Source organism: Aotus nancymaae, unplaced genomic scaffold, assembly GCF_030222135.1.
Source record: "Aotus nancymaae isolate 86718 unplaced genomic scaffold, 86718_ANA_hifiasm-v0.15.2.pri h1tg000108l, whole genome shotgun sequence".
NCBI classification, from domain to species: domain Eukaryota; kingdom Metazoa; phylum Chordata; class Mammalia; order Primates; family Aotidae; genus Aotus; species Aotus nancymaae.
The window spans coordinates 11,673,749-11,690,013 of record NW_026988523.1 but is presented as its reverse complement, the minus strand read 5'-3'; the positions used below and the strand labels follow the sequence as shown (position 1 = coordinate 11,690,013).

General features: G+C 39.5%; 1 protein-coding gene across 1 annotated transcript in view; it reads right to left on the bottom strand.

The window, feature by feature from the left end:
* Positions 1 to 2,351: 2,351 nt before the first annotated feature.
* The window catches only part of SOAT1 (sterol O-acyltransferase 1), a 71,087-nt gene continuing 57,173 nt past the window's right edge, over positions 2,352 to 16,265 (bottom strand). The window contains exons 10-16 of the mRNA XM_064370789.1: positions 15,829 to 15,874; positions 13,801 to 13,930; positions 11,241 to 11,338; positions 9,819 to 9,917; positions 8,637 to 8,772; positions 7,646 to 7,791; positions 2,352 to 5,945 (exon numbers count right to left, since the gene is read on the bottom strand). Of these exons, the coding sequence (XP_064226859.1) occupies positions 5,889 to 5,945; positions 7,646 to 7,791; positions 8,637 to 8,772; positions 9,819 to 9,917; positions 11,241 to 11,338; positions 13,801 to 13,930; positions 15,829 to 15,874 (712 nt within the window). The 3' untranslated portion in view covers positions 2,352 to 5,888. The remainder of the gene's footprint in view (positions 5,946 to 7,645; positions 7,792 to 8,636; positions 8,773 to 9,818; positions 9,918 to 11,240; positions 11,339 to 13,800; positions 13,931 to 15,828; positions 15,875 to 16,265) is intronic.

The window sequence follows — 16,265 nt, the reverse complement described above, 5'->3', positions numbered from 1 at the left end:
GTTAATACTGAAAACACTTGAAGTTACTTTTAAAACAGACTTGGTTTCTGTCCAGGCACGGTGGCTTACACCTGTAATCCCAGCACTTTGGGAGGCTCAGGCGGGCAAATCACCTGAGGTCAGTTCAAGACCAGCCGGGGCAATATGGCAAAACCCCATCTCTACTAAAAATACATAAATCAGCCAGACATGGCAGTGCGCACCTGTAATCCCAGCTCCTGGGGAGGCTGAGGCACAAAAATCGCTTGAACCCAGGAGGTGGAGGTTGCAGTAAGCTGAGATCGCACCACTGCACTCTGTCCTGGGCAATAAAATGAGACTCTGTCTCAAAAACATTAAAAAAATAAATAAATAAAACAGACTAGGTTTTTGGCCAGGTGCAGTGGCTCATGCCTATAATCCCAGCACTTTGGAAGGCTGAGGCAGGCAGATCACCTGAGGTCAGGAGTTCGAGACCAGCCTGGCCAACACTGTGAAACCCTCTCTACTAAAAATACAAAAAAAATTAGCTCGGCGTGGTGGCAGGCACCTGTAACCCCAGCTACTCAGGAGGCTGAGACAGGAAAATCGCTTGAACCCAGGAGGTAGAGGTTGCCGTGAGCCGAGATCACACCACTGCACTCCAGCTTGGGCAACAAAGAACGAAACTCCATCTCAAAAAATGAAACAAAACAACACAGACTAGGTTTCTTCCAAATATATTTACCACTTTCACATGTATAGTATTTTGCCATTTTTGTGTATTTTTAAATTAAAAAAATTTTAAGTTAATGCTAATACAACTCCTACTAAACAAGTATTGGTAACAGTGATCAGACAAGGACTTGCAGGCAGGAATAGGAATTCGGGAAAAGAATATACAAGAATGAATCAGAAAAGACATCTTTATCTATAGAAAAACCTTTAATAAGAACTTCAGATTTACATGACCCTTCTGCTCTTCGGAACACTATGGATTAACACACTGGAAAGCTACAGACGCAGGAATCTGCCGCACTACCCCCAAATGGCAGAGTCTTGATTCGGGCTTCAGCTCCTTTCCAACCCCAAATTGGCACATTTTCCCATGGAAATTCAAACTGCATTCTAAACGATGGGGTGCATGAACTGTCTGTTTCAAAGGTATTTAAAAACAAACAAGAAGTACAGCTACCATTTCATTAAGAAAACGCCACCACAAAGCATGGTGCAGTGTCTACTAGCTTAAAGTTTATCACTCCATTTGGGCTTATTGGCAGCAGAAATGTGAATATAGTAATGTAGAAATAAGGAAGAGAGCACTCTGGAAAAAAAATAGTACAGAAAAAGTCTTAGATTTTTTAAAACTTTAATAATATGCTTGACTAATATAGTCAAAAGTGATATGCACTCATGAAATTAACCCAATTCCTTTTTAATTTTGTTTTTGAGACGGCGTTTCGCTCTTGTTACCCGGGCTGGAGTGCAATGGCGCGATCTCGGCTCACCGCAACCTCCGCCTCCTGGGTTCAGGCAATTCTCCTGCCTCAGCCTCCTGAGTAGCTGGGATTACAGGCACACGCCACCACGCCCAGCTAATTTTTTGTATTTTTAGTAGAGATGGGGTTTCACCATGTTGACCAGGATGGTCTCGATCTCTTGACCTCGTGATCCACCCGCCTCAGCCTCCCAAAGTACTGGGATTACAGGCGTGAGCCACCGCGCCTGGCCAACCCAATTTCTTAAGTCCAAATTAGCTATTAAATCTTTATATTTTACCAAAAACATACAAGGATTTAGTAGACTGGATAGATTACATAGCTTTCCTACCAACCTAAAGCTTATCAACTTTATTGTTACTGTCTAGTGATTTTCAAACTAGGCATGAAATTCAGGGTGGGAAAGAAAGGATACACGTTCTGTTTCAACTAGGGAGGCTGCATGTTATCCCCTCTTTAAACTGGGCTTATGTGTAACTTGTTTTTTGAGACAGGGTCTCGCTCTGTTGCCCATGGCTCTGAAATGGAGGGAACTGGATGTTTTGAGGAATAAAGTGATGTGATCACAGGTCACAGGTCACTGAGCCTCCATCTCCCAGCTTGAAGCCATCTTTCCACTTCAGCCTACTGAGTAGCTGGGAATACAGTGTGCACCACCACGCTGGCTAGTTTTTATATTTTTTGTAGTGATAGGGTTTTGTCATGTTTCCCAGGCTGGTCTCAAACTTCTGAGCTTAAGCAATTCTGCCTTGGCCTCCCAAAGTAGTGGGATTACAGGCATGAGCCACTACAACCGGCTATATGTAACATTTTATTTCAACAAAGAGTCCCAACACTGTATTACCTGATAGAAACTTTAATAATGTTAAAAACCAGTCAAATCCTTACATAAACTTCACTCAAAACATTCACTTTATTCCTCAAAACATTTATATCCAGTTCCCTCCATTTCAGAGCCATAAAGCCTAGAGATAAGATACATAAAAACAATGCCCACAACAGATCTTTGTGCGTATACAGTGTATATATACATACCATAAGTAGCATTGCATTAGGTAGTACTACATAATTGAAATGAAATTTTGCATAACATTAGTAAGCACGTCACTGAAACTTTATTAACAAAAGGATGGGCCTAGCATGGTGGCTCATGCCTGTAATCCCAAAGCTTTCAGCAGTGGGAGGTTTGCTTGAGGTGAGGAGTTTGAGCTGGGCAATATAGTGAGACTCCATCTCTACAAAAAACAAAGAAACTAGCTGGGTGTGGTGACAGGTACTTGTAGTTCTAGGTATTCCAGAGCACTTTTTGAGTCCAGGAGTTTGAGATGGCAGTGAGCTATGATCATGCTACTACCCTCCAGCCTGGGCAACTGAGCAAGACCCTATGTCTTTAAAAACAGAAACACAAAAAAAGTATGAGCTATCTTCCATTAAAAAATTTACTCTGGAGCCAGGAGCCAGGAGCCAGGAGCCGTGGCTCACACCTGTAATCCCAGCACTTTGGAAGGCTGAGGCAAATAGATCCCTTGAGTCCAGGAGTTTGAGACCAGCCTGGGCAACATGATGAAACCCCGTCTGTACAAGAAAAAAAAACTGGCCTGGGTAACAGAGCAAGACTCTGTAAAAATAATAATAATAAAGCAACCTCAGTTTTCTAATTAAATTCTAACATGAGGCAAGCAACTTTACCCGGACAGTTGTAGTTACATGAATCTACTAACAAACAAAACAAAATTCCATTTTGCATCATTATCCAGGATTGACAATGAAAGAGTCTAATATAAAGGTACTAGAAGGTTAAGTTAGAGATCTAATGAGAAAGTGAAATACAGACTACGTCGTTGTTCTGTTGGTTGATACGCCCAAAATAACAGTTACTCTCATTACTATGTCTTACAGAAACAAAAAGTTTATTACTTTTCAGAAGGAAAAAAGTATCCTATAAGTGAAAATAATTTTCAGCACAAGAGCAAAATAGAAAAAAATAAATCTTCCTGGAACACATTAGCAAGAGATGTTAGTTTTTATTTGTTTAAAAAGTACAGGTGGTGGTTTCAAGAAAAGACTTTTGCTAAAAGCAGCTAGCAATAAGATTATGGCTATCAAACCATTTCTTTCACAGAAAGTGACCATTCTTTGAAGTGTTTACTGTTTTTAAAAGTTTCTTAGAACAGTCTTAACATTCTAAACAGTCTGTAGTTCTACATGTCATTTGTTGTCACAATCTTGGGCAGAAAAATCACTAATAAGAGGAAGCAGAGGCCAGGCACAGTGGCTCACGAGGCGGGCAGATCACGAGGTCAGGAGTTCGAGACCAGCCTGACCAACGTGGTAAAACCGCGTCTCGATTGAAAATACAAAATTTAGCTGGGTGTGGCAGCGCCTGCCTGTAATCCCAGCTACTCAGGAGGCTGAGGCAGGAGAATCACTTGAACCCGGGAGGTGGAGGTTGCAGTGAGCCGAGATTGTGCCATTGCACTCCAGCCTGGGCAACAGAGCAAGACTCCATCTCAAAACAACAACAACAACAACAAAATAAAAATAGGAAGCAGAGAGCTTTTTGAAAAATAGCCTTGATCAAGCCAGCAAATACAGTATTCAGAAACACTACAGAGCAACAAAGCCTTCTCATAAGAGTCACATCTATAGTATTTTTTAACAGAAATATAAACCTAAAACTTCCATTCTCTAGATTTAAAAGATTGGCTTACTCATAACCAAGTCTTAGACCAATCTGTTCTCAATATATTTAAAATGCAGTTATAAATTCAGGAGACTGATTCATTTTAAGAAAAATGCCAATAATTACAAGCCATATTAAAGCAACTAGTTAGGAGGTTATGGTTCCATTACAATTACAATACTGTGGTGCAGAACACTACTATGGGAACGTGCAGAATACTTTTTAAAAATAACCTCCTTTGAGGTGTATTTGTGTCCACTGAAGTTGGATTTAATGTTTGAAAGTTACCTAAACTGGGCCAATGGTATCATGAAGAAGATACATGATTAAGCTGGATACTTGTGGTTCAAATTAAGTTATGAGTATTAACTCTACTTACCTTCTTATGAGATTCAAACTGACATTTAAACAATTCGAACAATACCAAGAGAGCCTCTCAAGCGGCTGTTCCGAGTAACAACAATCGTTTGAATTATTCATAAGCCTTACTTCTTTGGGTGGAAAGTTGAACTGCATGGTCTCTAATGCCCCTTCCAGTGCTCAGTCTTTACAATCATACCCCATGCATACAAATAAAATAATTCCTACACACGTCATATTAGAAATGGGCATCTTATAAAATCAAAGGATTACATAATAAAGTACATTTCCTTGAAACCAATCATATATTAATTTATTCTACCTAACAACATACTACCGTTAAAAGTATAATAATTGACCAAATGCAGAAGCCAGCTTCTGCATCCTTAATGATCACTTTAATATGGGTGGAGGTGATTAATACTTATGTTACAGACTCACTAGTCTGCAAAATAATTCAAGATAAATCAATATTTATTAGACAATAAAATAATTGTTCCAAAGGATATTTCTAAATAACTTCAAAGAAGTTATTACCAAAAAGTTAAAAAGGAGTATCTTCCATGGTAAGTTTGTGATAAAATAGTTTAAACACATGATTGACTCTACAAATCTTTTTTACAAATTACTTTAGAAGTTAAATAAGAGGAACTGTTTTGCTTTTTCCTCTGCTACCTCTTATTTTGTCCTTCCTACTTCTGATCCCCTTAATATACAGTATTACTGATGTAAACTCAAGAATTCATGGTAAAAGGCATCTTTTTGCTTCATAGAAATCATGACCTACAGATGAAACAAGGTAAAAACTGAGGAGAACTAAACTTTTTCCAAAAAAATTACAAAATAGGATGTATAACATTATCTTTGGAAAATGTATTTTCTTTCTACTAGAAATAGCAAAAATCCTTCTATATTTTTTCTTCCCCAATTGCATGTTTAATCATCATACCTTCCAACAGTGTGCATGAAAAAAATTCTAAGCCAGAGGTATTTAAGTGATTTCTTCATAAGTATTTTGGCTAATTCAGTAGCCAAGAAATTATGATGTTTAGTCTCTGATTGGATGGAGTCAAGAAACAAAACAGATATAATTACCAAGGGATAAAGCTGATATGACCCAGCAACAATCTGTCATTACTTCAGCTATTACTCTGCCTTCTCTCCCCCTCCCACCCCCACAAAAAAGTTCTGCTCTGCTTAAGTGTACAAGATTCCAGTGAACTTCCAACAGTTCTCCTTCAAGTGACCTAGGAATGGAGTGAGTCATCTGTAAAGCCTGGAGTGGTCCAAATAACACAGATAACTTCAGTAACAGCTGGAAGCAGCTGGCTCCAAATCAGGGAGAAGACCCAATCTTCAGTGACAAGAAGGAAACAAAGTCCAAGCTTCTAAAACACGTAACGACAAGTCCAGGAACGTGGCCGGACATAATCCAAAAATGTGGGCTACAACGGGGAAAAAAATAAGAAGGGAAAAATAATTTATTTGTGTACAGAGTAGATGAGGTGAGGAGGTAGACGGGTATTAATATTATACATTGTACATCTCTAAAACGCCTCCCACCATTTCAATAACCCTCAAGGTATTCCAAAAGATGTTCAGTAGTTTTATCTATAACACAGATTTATTCAATTTAGATGCTTCACATAAAGCTTTTAAAGTCCAGTAAACTATATACAATTGCGTGGACTTTTGACCAGTTTCTAAACAGGCACTATTTCTTTCTGCATCTTTTATTTTAGCACAGCCCTACTTTTAGTACCTTAAAATCTAAGTGGTGGTTAAGGATGACAAATATATATATGACTAATACAAGGTTTAAAATTACTGAACTATCTAAAGGAGGAGCAGGTGAAGCACTACAAAAGTTCAGAAATAGGAAAGAGAGGGAAGGAAGAATTTGAAAAATCTTCATGGAAGATGTGGCATCCAAACTGGATTTTGCTAGGAGAATAAAATCTAACATGTGGAATCTGGTTGACCAGGGACAGTCAAGAGCAATTAGTTCAGATGCACAAAGGAGATTCATAGGAACTAAGGAGGGAGAGTTGAGGCAGCCTAACAAAAACAGGGTACACTGAAAGAGGGGAATCTTTGGAGAGGCAACTGATTAATTTTATTATGGACATCTTCAGTTACAGGCGCCTATGAGAAATACCCAGGAAATATATCAAGAAGGCATCCCCTCTGAACCTGGAAAATTGAATGACATCTTAGTAGGGCCACCAAATTTGGCAAATACAAATACAGGATGACTAGATGAACTTGAGACAAACAACTCTTATCTGCTGAATTTTTTGTAATTTACTGAAAAAGGCAATTTTGCCTTTTTCAGTAAATAAGACATTTAGGGTATTCTAAGAAAGCCAATACAGGAGGCAGGACAAAAGTATTAAATACAGGACATGTCCTATATAGACAAGAAGCCTGGCAATCCTACTTCTTAGGGTGTTTCCATCATGAAATTCTATCCATAACTATAAGCAGTACATTCAGCTAGTGCTAGTAGATCTAATTAACTAGATCATATCAATTAAGTTAACCAGAGTGTTTGCTGGGAAATTCCTCAGTCTACGTCCTATACTATGTTACTTGAAAATAAAATTCTTTAAAAAAAAAAAGCATCCTAAAATCTGTACCCATGTATAGCTAAAAACTAAAGTCCTAAGAATAAATGAAACCTGAATATAATTACCAAAAAAGAAAACAAAAAATAGAATCAAGAGAAATGAAAGGCATCTCAGTGTTGTCCAATATTTTTACATGAGTTTATTTAGAAGAAAGAGGCTTAAAAAAAAAAAAAAAGCTATGTTTTAGGTGGTGGTAGTAGGGACATACATGGCATTAGGAAAACCCTGGAGAAGATTTATAGTTCCAGGAGACAGAAAATTAGAAGGGGCTAAAGAAAAAGCAGTAAAAGAAGAAAACCAAAAACTAGTGGAGTTAAATGTGAAGAAAACTAAAAAAAAGGAAAAACTTCAAGTACAAAATCAGATAATAAACTAATGCTTTTACTGCTCATTTCCCTCTCTCTAACACTAATTCATCATCATCTCCACCACTGTCCTCCTCGACATTGCCCACCAACTCTCATAATCAGAGGACAAACAGGTTATTTTGCACACCAACCAGATTGGTGACTCACATTTTTCAGGGGACAGTGCTGACGTGCATACCACTCTTGAGAATAAAAGCAGAGTATGACTCCATTGCCCAAGAAAAGAGAAGTCCACATCAGAACATTCCAAATTGGCTTTTTCCGACTATCATTGACAATGAAGTTGAAAGCCACTAAAGACAGGAAGGCAACAAAGAAATATACAGTTATCAGAGGTCAGAAGTTCGAGACCAGCCTGGCCAAATCAACCAGGTGTGGTGGTGTGTGCCTGCCACTGGTGTAATCCCAGCCACTTGGGAGGCTGAGGCAGGAGAATCACTTGAACCCAGGTGGCAGAGGTTGGAGTGAGCTGAGATTGCACCACTGCTCTCCAGCCTGGGTGATGAGAGTGAAACTCTGTCTCAAAGAAAAAAATAAACAAAATAAATATACAGTTATCAAAACATACTTTATCAGAAGATGAGGGGCCTCAGATATCTGCTGTTATCATCTAATAATCACAGTGAGTATCAACTGTTTATATATATATATATATATTTTTTTTTTATTCTGGTCACTGTTTCTATAAAGAAAAATAAAGCTTCAGTGTAAAAATCAGTAACTAACAAGAAATCAGTGTTTTCAGAACATGTGTATATATATTTCATGGAATTAGAATATTCATATTCTAACTTTTCCCTCTCACTCAAAAAATCGTCAGTTTTCCAGGGGATACATACTGACAATGTTTATGAATGGGAAAGCTGTTTACATACATAACTTTTATGACCTACCAAATCGGTGTCATCGATGGTCTTCATGAGATTACCTAGTTCATTTCCCTACTTCAAAGTGTAAACATCTGGAGATGGAGCTGTGTATAATTATTCAAAGTCAATATTCTGACCATCTGATAAACAAGTACTGCCTTAAAATGTTACTACTACTAACTAGTTCTCCTACGTTGATTTTATAGTTCCCTTTCTATTTGGTTTCTCTTTTAGCATAGCACCCAGTGCTCGCATGCCAAGATACTTACTTCCAAAGAACATGAAGAGCACGAAGAGCACGGGATAGAAAAAGCTCAAGCAAACAGCCAAGGCATATTCGTGCACTACAGCAGATACAGCAAAGACAGCTAACATGGCAGCAGATTTGAATCTCTTAGAGAAAAACTAAAGAAAAAAAACATTACAAAGTACTTTTAAAAATTTAAAGCAAGCATGAACTACATAGTACGTAAAATTATCATATGCTAAAGGCATCTATTTAATTATATTTGTACTTAATTTTCTAAGTCTACTCCTTAAATTAATCCAAGCCTATTAAAATAATTACAATTCATATATACTTACAAACTTTTATTATTGTTCAAAGATCTGAGTCTACTTTCAAAAACATCAATACCTTATGTTTGTAAGTTATTATAATTGACAAACACAGTTTTCCTATATAAACGAAATATACCAAATTTCAGTCTTTAGAGTAACACTGTATGGTAGATGGGGCAAGTGTCCTCTCCCGTTTTACACGTAACAAAACTAAGATTTCAAAAGGAGACGGGACTTGCCTTATCCATATGTGAAACTACACTTGAATGACAGAATTAGCACTCAAATATTAACACAATGCTATTTGCACCAAAAGATGTTGTCACTAAGCCAAATGGTGCCCTCACTTAATAAAAACTGTAATCCAGATACCAGTGTTAATCAACCAGGAGATTCAAAATTACATCTCATCAGTCTAAGTATATTCTGCTTTAAAGAATGTCTCAAAGCCAGGTCACTGATTGGAGATGTATAAATCCACACAAAGGTATTTCTCACAGAAAAGTGTTTCTCTACCTTTAACAAAGAAAAACAAATGAAAACGACCAGAGGGAGATTATTTGTTGGCAATGAGATTCATAAGAAATTATCCATTATTGGTGGATCATTTTAACTCCTCCAGTGACCTCCATGCACTCTTACATTGTTATGTAAGATAAAATCTGAAGCAAAGACACAGTATTAGACCTACTACTGTACACAGTGGTTTCTAAGCAGTACTAAAATAAGCAGGTTTCCAGACCTAAATAACTCAAAAGAAAACTGAAAAGATACTATCACCCTTTCATCATGAGCAATTCAGTGTAACTTCTTCCAGCTGTATAATACTAATACTTTCTGAAAAATAATCTCCATTTCTTAAATAACATGAACTTAATCTTGCTGCTTACCCAGAGAAAGTCCTTGTAGGCATAGTAATACAGCCAGTCATGGACAACCACATTCCAGGTTCTGTAATAGTTAGAGTATGATGTGGAGTTCCACCAATCCTAAGGGAAAAAGTAAAGGTATAAAACTACACACACACACACACACTCCAAAAGCAAAACCTCTGACTTTCCCAAAGAACACATGTAGCAGAAAAACCAGAGTATACTGTGATAAACTGTTGGTTCATATACTGATGACAGAAAAGTCTTCAAAGGCATTTTGGTTATTAGTGTTGAATAATGACATGAATTCTCATACTATATATGACTAAGTTCCTAGGTTCATACAGAACACACAGAATCATTTAAATCTAATGTTCATCTAAACAGCAGTCAGTAAACCCCACCCCCCTTACCTTGCTAGAATGTCATGAGAAAATTCTATGGTCATGAAGACCAGATAGGGCGCTAACACTAGAGAGCTGTTTGGTGGTTATCATAACTGACAAAATTTAAGTTACCCAAACAGTGAGATCGTGGCTACCTCAAAGTCCTGGTGTCCCTATATATATATTTCTTGCTCCCAATTTTAAGATCAGATGAATGAAATCAAATATCTAAAATCTGCAATCCACACTTAATGTTTCTTTAAGAAAAAAGTTGGTAGACTTAGAGTGTTGCCAAAAACAACCAAAACTCAAAGAGAATTTTAGGTAGGGTTATAGGCCGGGCACAGTGGCTCATGCCTATAATTCCAGCACTTTGGGAGGCCGAGGCGGGTGGATCACGAGGTCAAGAGATCGAGACCATCCTGGTCAACATGATGAAACCCCGTTTCTACTAAAAATACAAAAATTAGCTGGGCACGGTGGCGCGTGCCTGTAGTCCCAGCTACTCGGGAGGCTAAGGCAGGAGAATTGCTTGAACCCAAGAGGCAGAGGTTGCGGTGAGCCGAGATTGCGCCATTGCACTCCAGCCTGGTTAACAAGAGCGAAACTCCATCTCAAAAAAAAGAAAAAAAAAAGGAGGGATAAGTTATTCCTCTCATGAACTGCTCAGTTGTCTTAAATGGAATAATTTGCTGAGGTCATTCCTACAGAACTAGACGGTCCATTTCAAATGAATGAACACTCAGGGAAGTCTCATGGTGTGCTCTGAACAAACACTTTCCTACTGTAATCACCAATATATCCTCGAAGGATCCAGCAGAAACCATGTGTTTATGTTAAGGGAGCAGATATTAAAGACTGAAGAAAACACAAGGCTATGCTAGTTATATCTGTAACTGAATTTTAGATAATAATTGGCAAAATTTGTAGAAAAGAACATTATTTCGCAATGTTTGTGTGAAAGGTTGGTGACATTGGCCAATAATGTTGAAATACTTAACAATGAGGAAGATGATAAAATGTGAAAAGAAAGCTAAGTCTGAGTATATATTACCTTATAGAACATCCTGTCACCAAAGCGTAGCATCTCAGCAAAGGCATTGAGCCAGCAGTGCAAAAAGGCAAAAAAAGTAAGGAACAGAATCAGCACACCTAAAAATAAGATGAGCAATATTAACAGTCTTTCCAAATAGCTCACATGACAAGCAACTAATTATATGTCATTATTTGTCTAGCTGGGATTATTTTGTAAAATATAAGTTATTATTTAAGTTTACTCATTCCAGGGATGATATACCTTTGGAGTTAATTATCTGAATTTTAAAACAGTAATTTCCTTCAAAGTGGGTTCAACAAATGACAGATGACCCAGTCTGTTTTCAAGAAATGCCTAGATACATGGCTTAACTTGGTACCCAAGGCCCTTTAAAACTCTGGCCCCCATGCCCTCCTCTTAAACAGTTGTTTAAAACTGGGAGAGACTTTGCCCCTCTCCCCTACAGGACATTTGAAATTCTAGAGACTTCTTGTTTTTAAGCAACAGGGTCTCACTATGTTGCCCAGACTGGACTTGAACTCCTGGGCTCAAGTGATCCTCCCACCTCAGCCTCCAGAGTACCTGGGCCTACTGGTGCAAGCCACTGTACCAGTGCTGTGACAACTGGAGGAGAAGGGAGTTGTACCCCTGGTATCTAGTTATAAGAGGCCAGGATGCTGCTAAACAGTTTATGCTACAATGCAGAAGAGTGCCACTCCGAAGAACTAACCAGTCCAAAATGTTAATAGTAACATGGTTAACATAGGGACACAGATAACATTCTAAACATATCTTCAATGACTCTACCCTCTAAGTGTTGTAAACATCATCCACACCTGGTTTATGCCATTCCAGAATGCTCCATGCCCTTGCATCCATCCCACTACCTAGAATGACCTTTGCACCAATTCTCTAGCAGAAAAATACCTACCTGTTTTTCAATACCCAATATTAAATGTTATCTCTAATATAAAACAAAGTCCATAAGCATTTTGTTTATCCTACCTAGTACATATTATACTATGTTGTAAAATATCCATTTATATGTCCACCCCCTTCACCCATTTATTGAAAAAAATATATTTACAGAGCACCAACCATGTGTATGAGAGATTGGCTATAAAACACAATCCTTGATCTTAATAACTTCACAGACTAGGGAGGAAGACACTCGAGTATTAACACATACTCTATTTTAGGGACAGCCAGGGAGGGTTACTAGAAGAGGAATGCAAGAGAATAAAGAAAGAGAAGGTGATGACAGAAAACATTACCGACATTTAAAGGGGTAAAGAAAAGAGGAAAAGTAAGGGAAACCATAAAACACAAGCTCCCAGAGTGTAAACATTACACGTGTCTTGTTCCCTGCTGAGTCCTCTGCACCTGGCATAGTACTAGGTACTCATATATCTCTACAATAGATGAAAAAAAATGCAATAAATACATTTAAGAAATCGCGGTATGGCTGGTAGGCAGGAGGAAAATAAGAAATAGTGGCAAGAGGCCAAGCATGGTGGTCTGAGCCTGTAATCCCAACGCTTTGGGAGGCTGAGACAGGAGGATAACTTCAGCCCAGGAGTTTGAGAATGGCCTGGGCAACATAGGGAGACACCATCTCTACAAAACTAAAAACTTAGCCAGGCATGGTGGCATGCACCTCAAGTCCCAGCTACTGAGGTGAGAGGATCACTTGAGCCCAAGAGGTCAAGGCTACAGTAAGCCATGATCACACCATTGCATTCAGACTGGGTGACAAAGAGAGACCCAGGAGACCCAGTTTCAAAAAAAAAAAAGAAAGAAAATAGTGACACGAGAGATTTCAAAACGTGGTCAGCAGCATCCAGTGCTTCATGGAGGTCAACTTAGATAAGGGGTAAAGTATGCCTCACTCCATCCACTGGATTAAGAAACTGGAGGTTACTAGTAATTTCAACAAAGGGTAATTAAGTGCCTTCGTGGAATCAGGAGCAAGATTACAATACACTGAATAGTGAACAGGAAGACACAGCATGAATGTGGACTGTCCACTGTCAGAGAAAGCACAGCATGAGTGAAAGCCAGAAGATGAAAGACCGACCTGAGACTGGAAGAATACTTCATGGCCGGGCTCAGTGGCTCACACCTGTAATCCTAGCACTCTGGGAGGCTGAGGCAGGTGGATCACCTGAGGTCAGGAGTTTGAGACCAGCCTGGCCAACATGGTGAAACCCCGTCTCTAATAAAAACAAAACAAAACAAAAAAAACTTAGTGGGGCATGGTGTCATGCGCCTGTAATCCCAGCTACTTCGGAGGCTGAGGCAGGAGAATCACTTCAACCCCAGAGGCAGAGGTTGCAGTGAGCCAAAATTGCGCTACTGCGCTCCAGCCTGGGCAACAAAGCAAGGCTCTGTCTCAAAAAAAAAAAAAAAAAAAGAAGGATACTTCATTTATAAAGTAGATGCAAAACAGGTCAAGATGGGTATAGATGTATAGAACTTTAGATAAAGAAGTAGGCAAAACAAAGGTGCTCATAGGAAAATAGCTTTCTATTTTCCTCGTGAATTTATGCGTGACCAAATTAATAAGTACCCATGTTACCTGGCAAGATGGAGTTAAATACACATAGGACCAGAACACGAGCGCTGAAGGGCTCCTGTTTGATATTCCGAAACAAGGGAGCACAAAGCCTTTCAAAGATGTAGTACACATAGAAAAAGCAACCAAAGACCTGGAACATAACAGAGACAGAATTATAATAATGATGGCTTCATCAGACGGAAGGCAATTTTTTCCTCCAAAAGAAAGTACCTATGTAACCCTTAAAGTAACGTTCAAGTATGTATTCCACTTAACACTAGTATATAAACAAGCCTAGTTTCTACCATCACTTTTCCTAACCCTTTACCAAATGATACTTTTAAAAGAGCTTACTCGCCGGGCGCGGTGGCTCACGCCTGTAATCCCAGCAGTTTGGGAGGCCGAGGCGGGTGGATCACGAGATCAAGAGATCAAGACCATCCTGGTCAACATGGTGAAACCCCGTCTCTACTAAAAAATACAAAAAATTGGGCCGGGCGCGGTGGCTCAAGCCTGTAATCCCAGCACTTTGGGAGGCCGAGGTGGGTGGATCACGAGGTCAAGAGATCGAGACCATCCTGCTCAACATGGTGAAACCCCATCTCTACTAATACAAAAAATTAGCTGGGCATGGTGGCGCATGCCTGTAATCCCAGCTACTCCGGAGGCTGAGGCAGGAGAATTGCCTGAACCCAGGAGGCGGAGGTTGCGGTGAGCCGAGATCGCGCCATTGCACTCCAGCCTGGGTAACGAGTGAAACTTCGTCTCAAAAAAAAAAAAAAAATACAAAAAATTGGCTGGGCATGGTGGCACGTGCCTGTAATTCCAGCTACTCAGGAGGCTGAGGCAGGAGAATTGCTTGAACCCAGGAGGCTGAGGTTGCGGTGAGCCGAGATCGCACCATTGCACTCCAGCCTGGGTAACAAGAGTGAAAATCCGTCTCAAAAAATAAATAAAAATAAAAATAAAAGAGCTTACTCTTAGGACCTGTTTTTCCTGCTGCTTGAAACTTCTAATATGGGCTGGGCACAGTGGCTCACGCCTGTTATCCCAGCATTTTGGGAGGCTGAGGCGGGCAGATCACAAGGTCAGGAGTTCCAGACCAGCCTGACCAATATGGTGAAACCCCGCCTCTACTCAAAATACAAAAATTAGCCTGGCATGGTGGTGCATGACTATAGTCTCAGCTATTCGGGAGGCTGAGGCAGAAGAATCGCTTGAACCTAGGAGGTGTGGAGGTTGCAGTGAGCCAAGATCGTGCCACTGCACTCTAGCCTGGGTGACAGAGCAGGACTCTATCTCAAAACAAAAAACGAAACTTATTATATGGCTGGGCGCAGTGGCTCAGGCCTGTAATCCCAGCACTTTGGGAGGCTGAGGCAGGTGGATCACCTGAGGTCAGGAGTTCGAGACCAGCCTGGCCAACATGGTGAAACCCCATCTCTATTAAAAATACAAAAATTAGCCGAGCGTGGTGGCAGGCACCTGTAATCCCAGATACTTAGGAGGCTGATGAAGGAGAATCACTTGAATCAGGGAAGCAAAGGATGCAGTGAGCCAAGATTGTTCCACTGCACTCCAGCCTAGGTGACAGAGTGAGACTTCGTCTCAAAAAAAAAAAAAAAACCCATAACAGAAGAACTTATTTCATAAATGGGCATTTGATTAAGACAAGAACTTAAAATGGGATCTATCTTCCAGGATTAATGGTTCTGACGGAGGTGGAAGGGGAAAATGGGGAAGCGTCAGACCATACCCACATACAGATACACCTTCCCTGAAAAACAGGAAGGAAGGGAGAAATTAATGCTTACTGAAATAACCAATTAGAATTACTTTATAAAATAAAACATTCTTTTATTAAAGAAAATTACTTTTGATGTTGGCAAAATAAACACCATTTACTGTACTGGAAATAGTTTAAAAGACTGCATAATGTTAACAGAAAGCATTCTTACCTCCCAGTAGATTTAAGTAGATTATATTATTATCATAAATATGCATCCCCATCTCCTAATCAACATGCCTTAAGCAGTTACAAAAACTTACCTGTGCAAATTTCATAGCGACATAACCCCATCTTACAGTGGGAGTCCTGAAAAAGAAAGAAACAAAAATAAGTTTTCTAAATAAAGTAAGAACTTGAATAAAGACTCACCGTCACAATTAGTGTTTTTTGGCCAGGCGCAGTGGCTCACACCTGTAATGCCAGCACTTTGGAAGGCAGTGGTGGGCAGATCACCTGAGGCGAGGAGTTCAAAATCAGCCTGGCCAATATGTGAAACCCTGTCTCTACTAAAAATACGAAAAAAACTAACCAGGCGTGGTGGTGCACATCTGTAATGCAAGCTACTCAGGAGGCTGAGGCAGGAGGAATCACCTGAACCCAGGAGGCAGAGGTTGCAGGGAGCCGAAATCGCACCACTGCACTCCAGCCTGGGCGACAGAGCGAGACTCTCCCTCAGAAAAAATAAATAAATAAATAA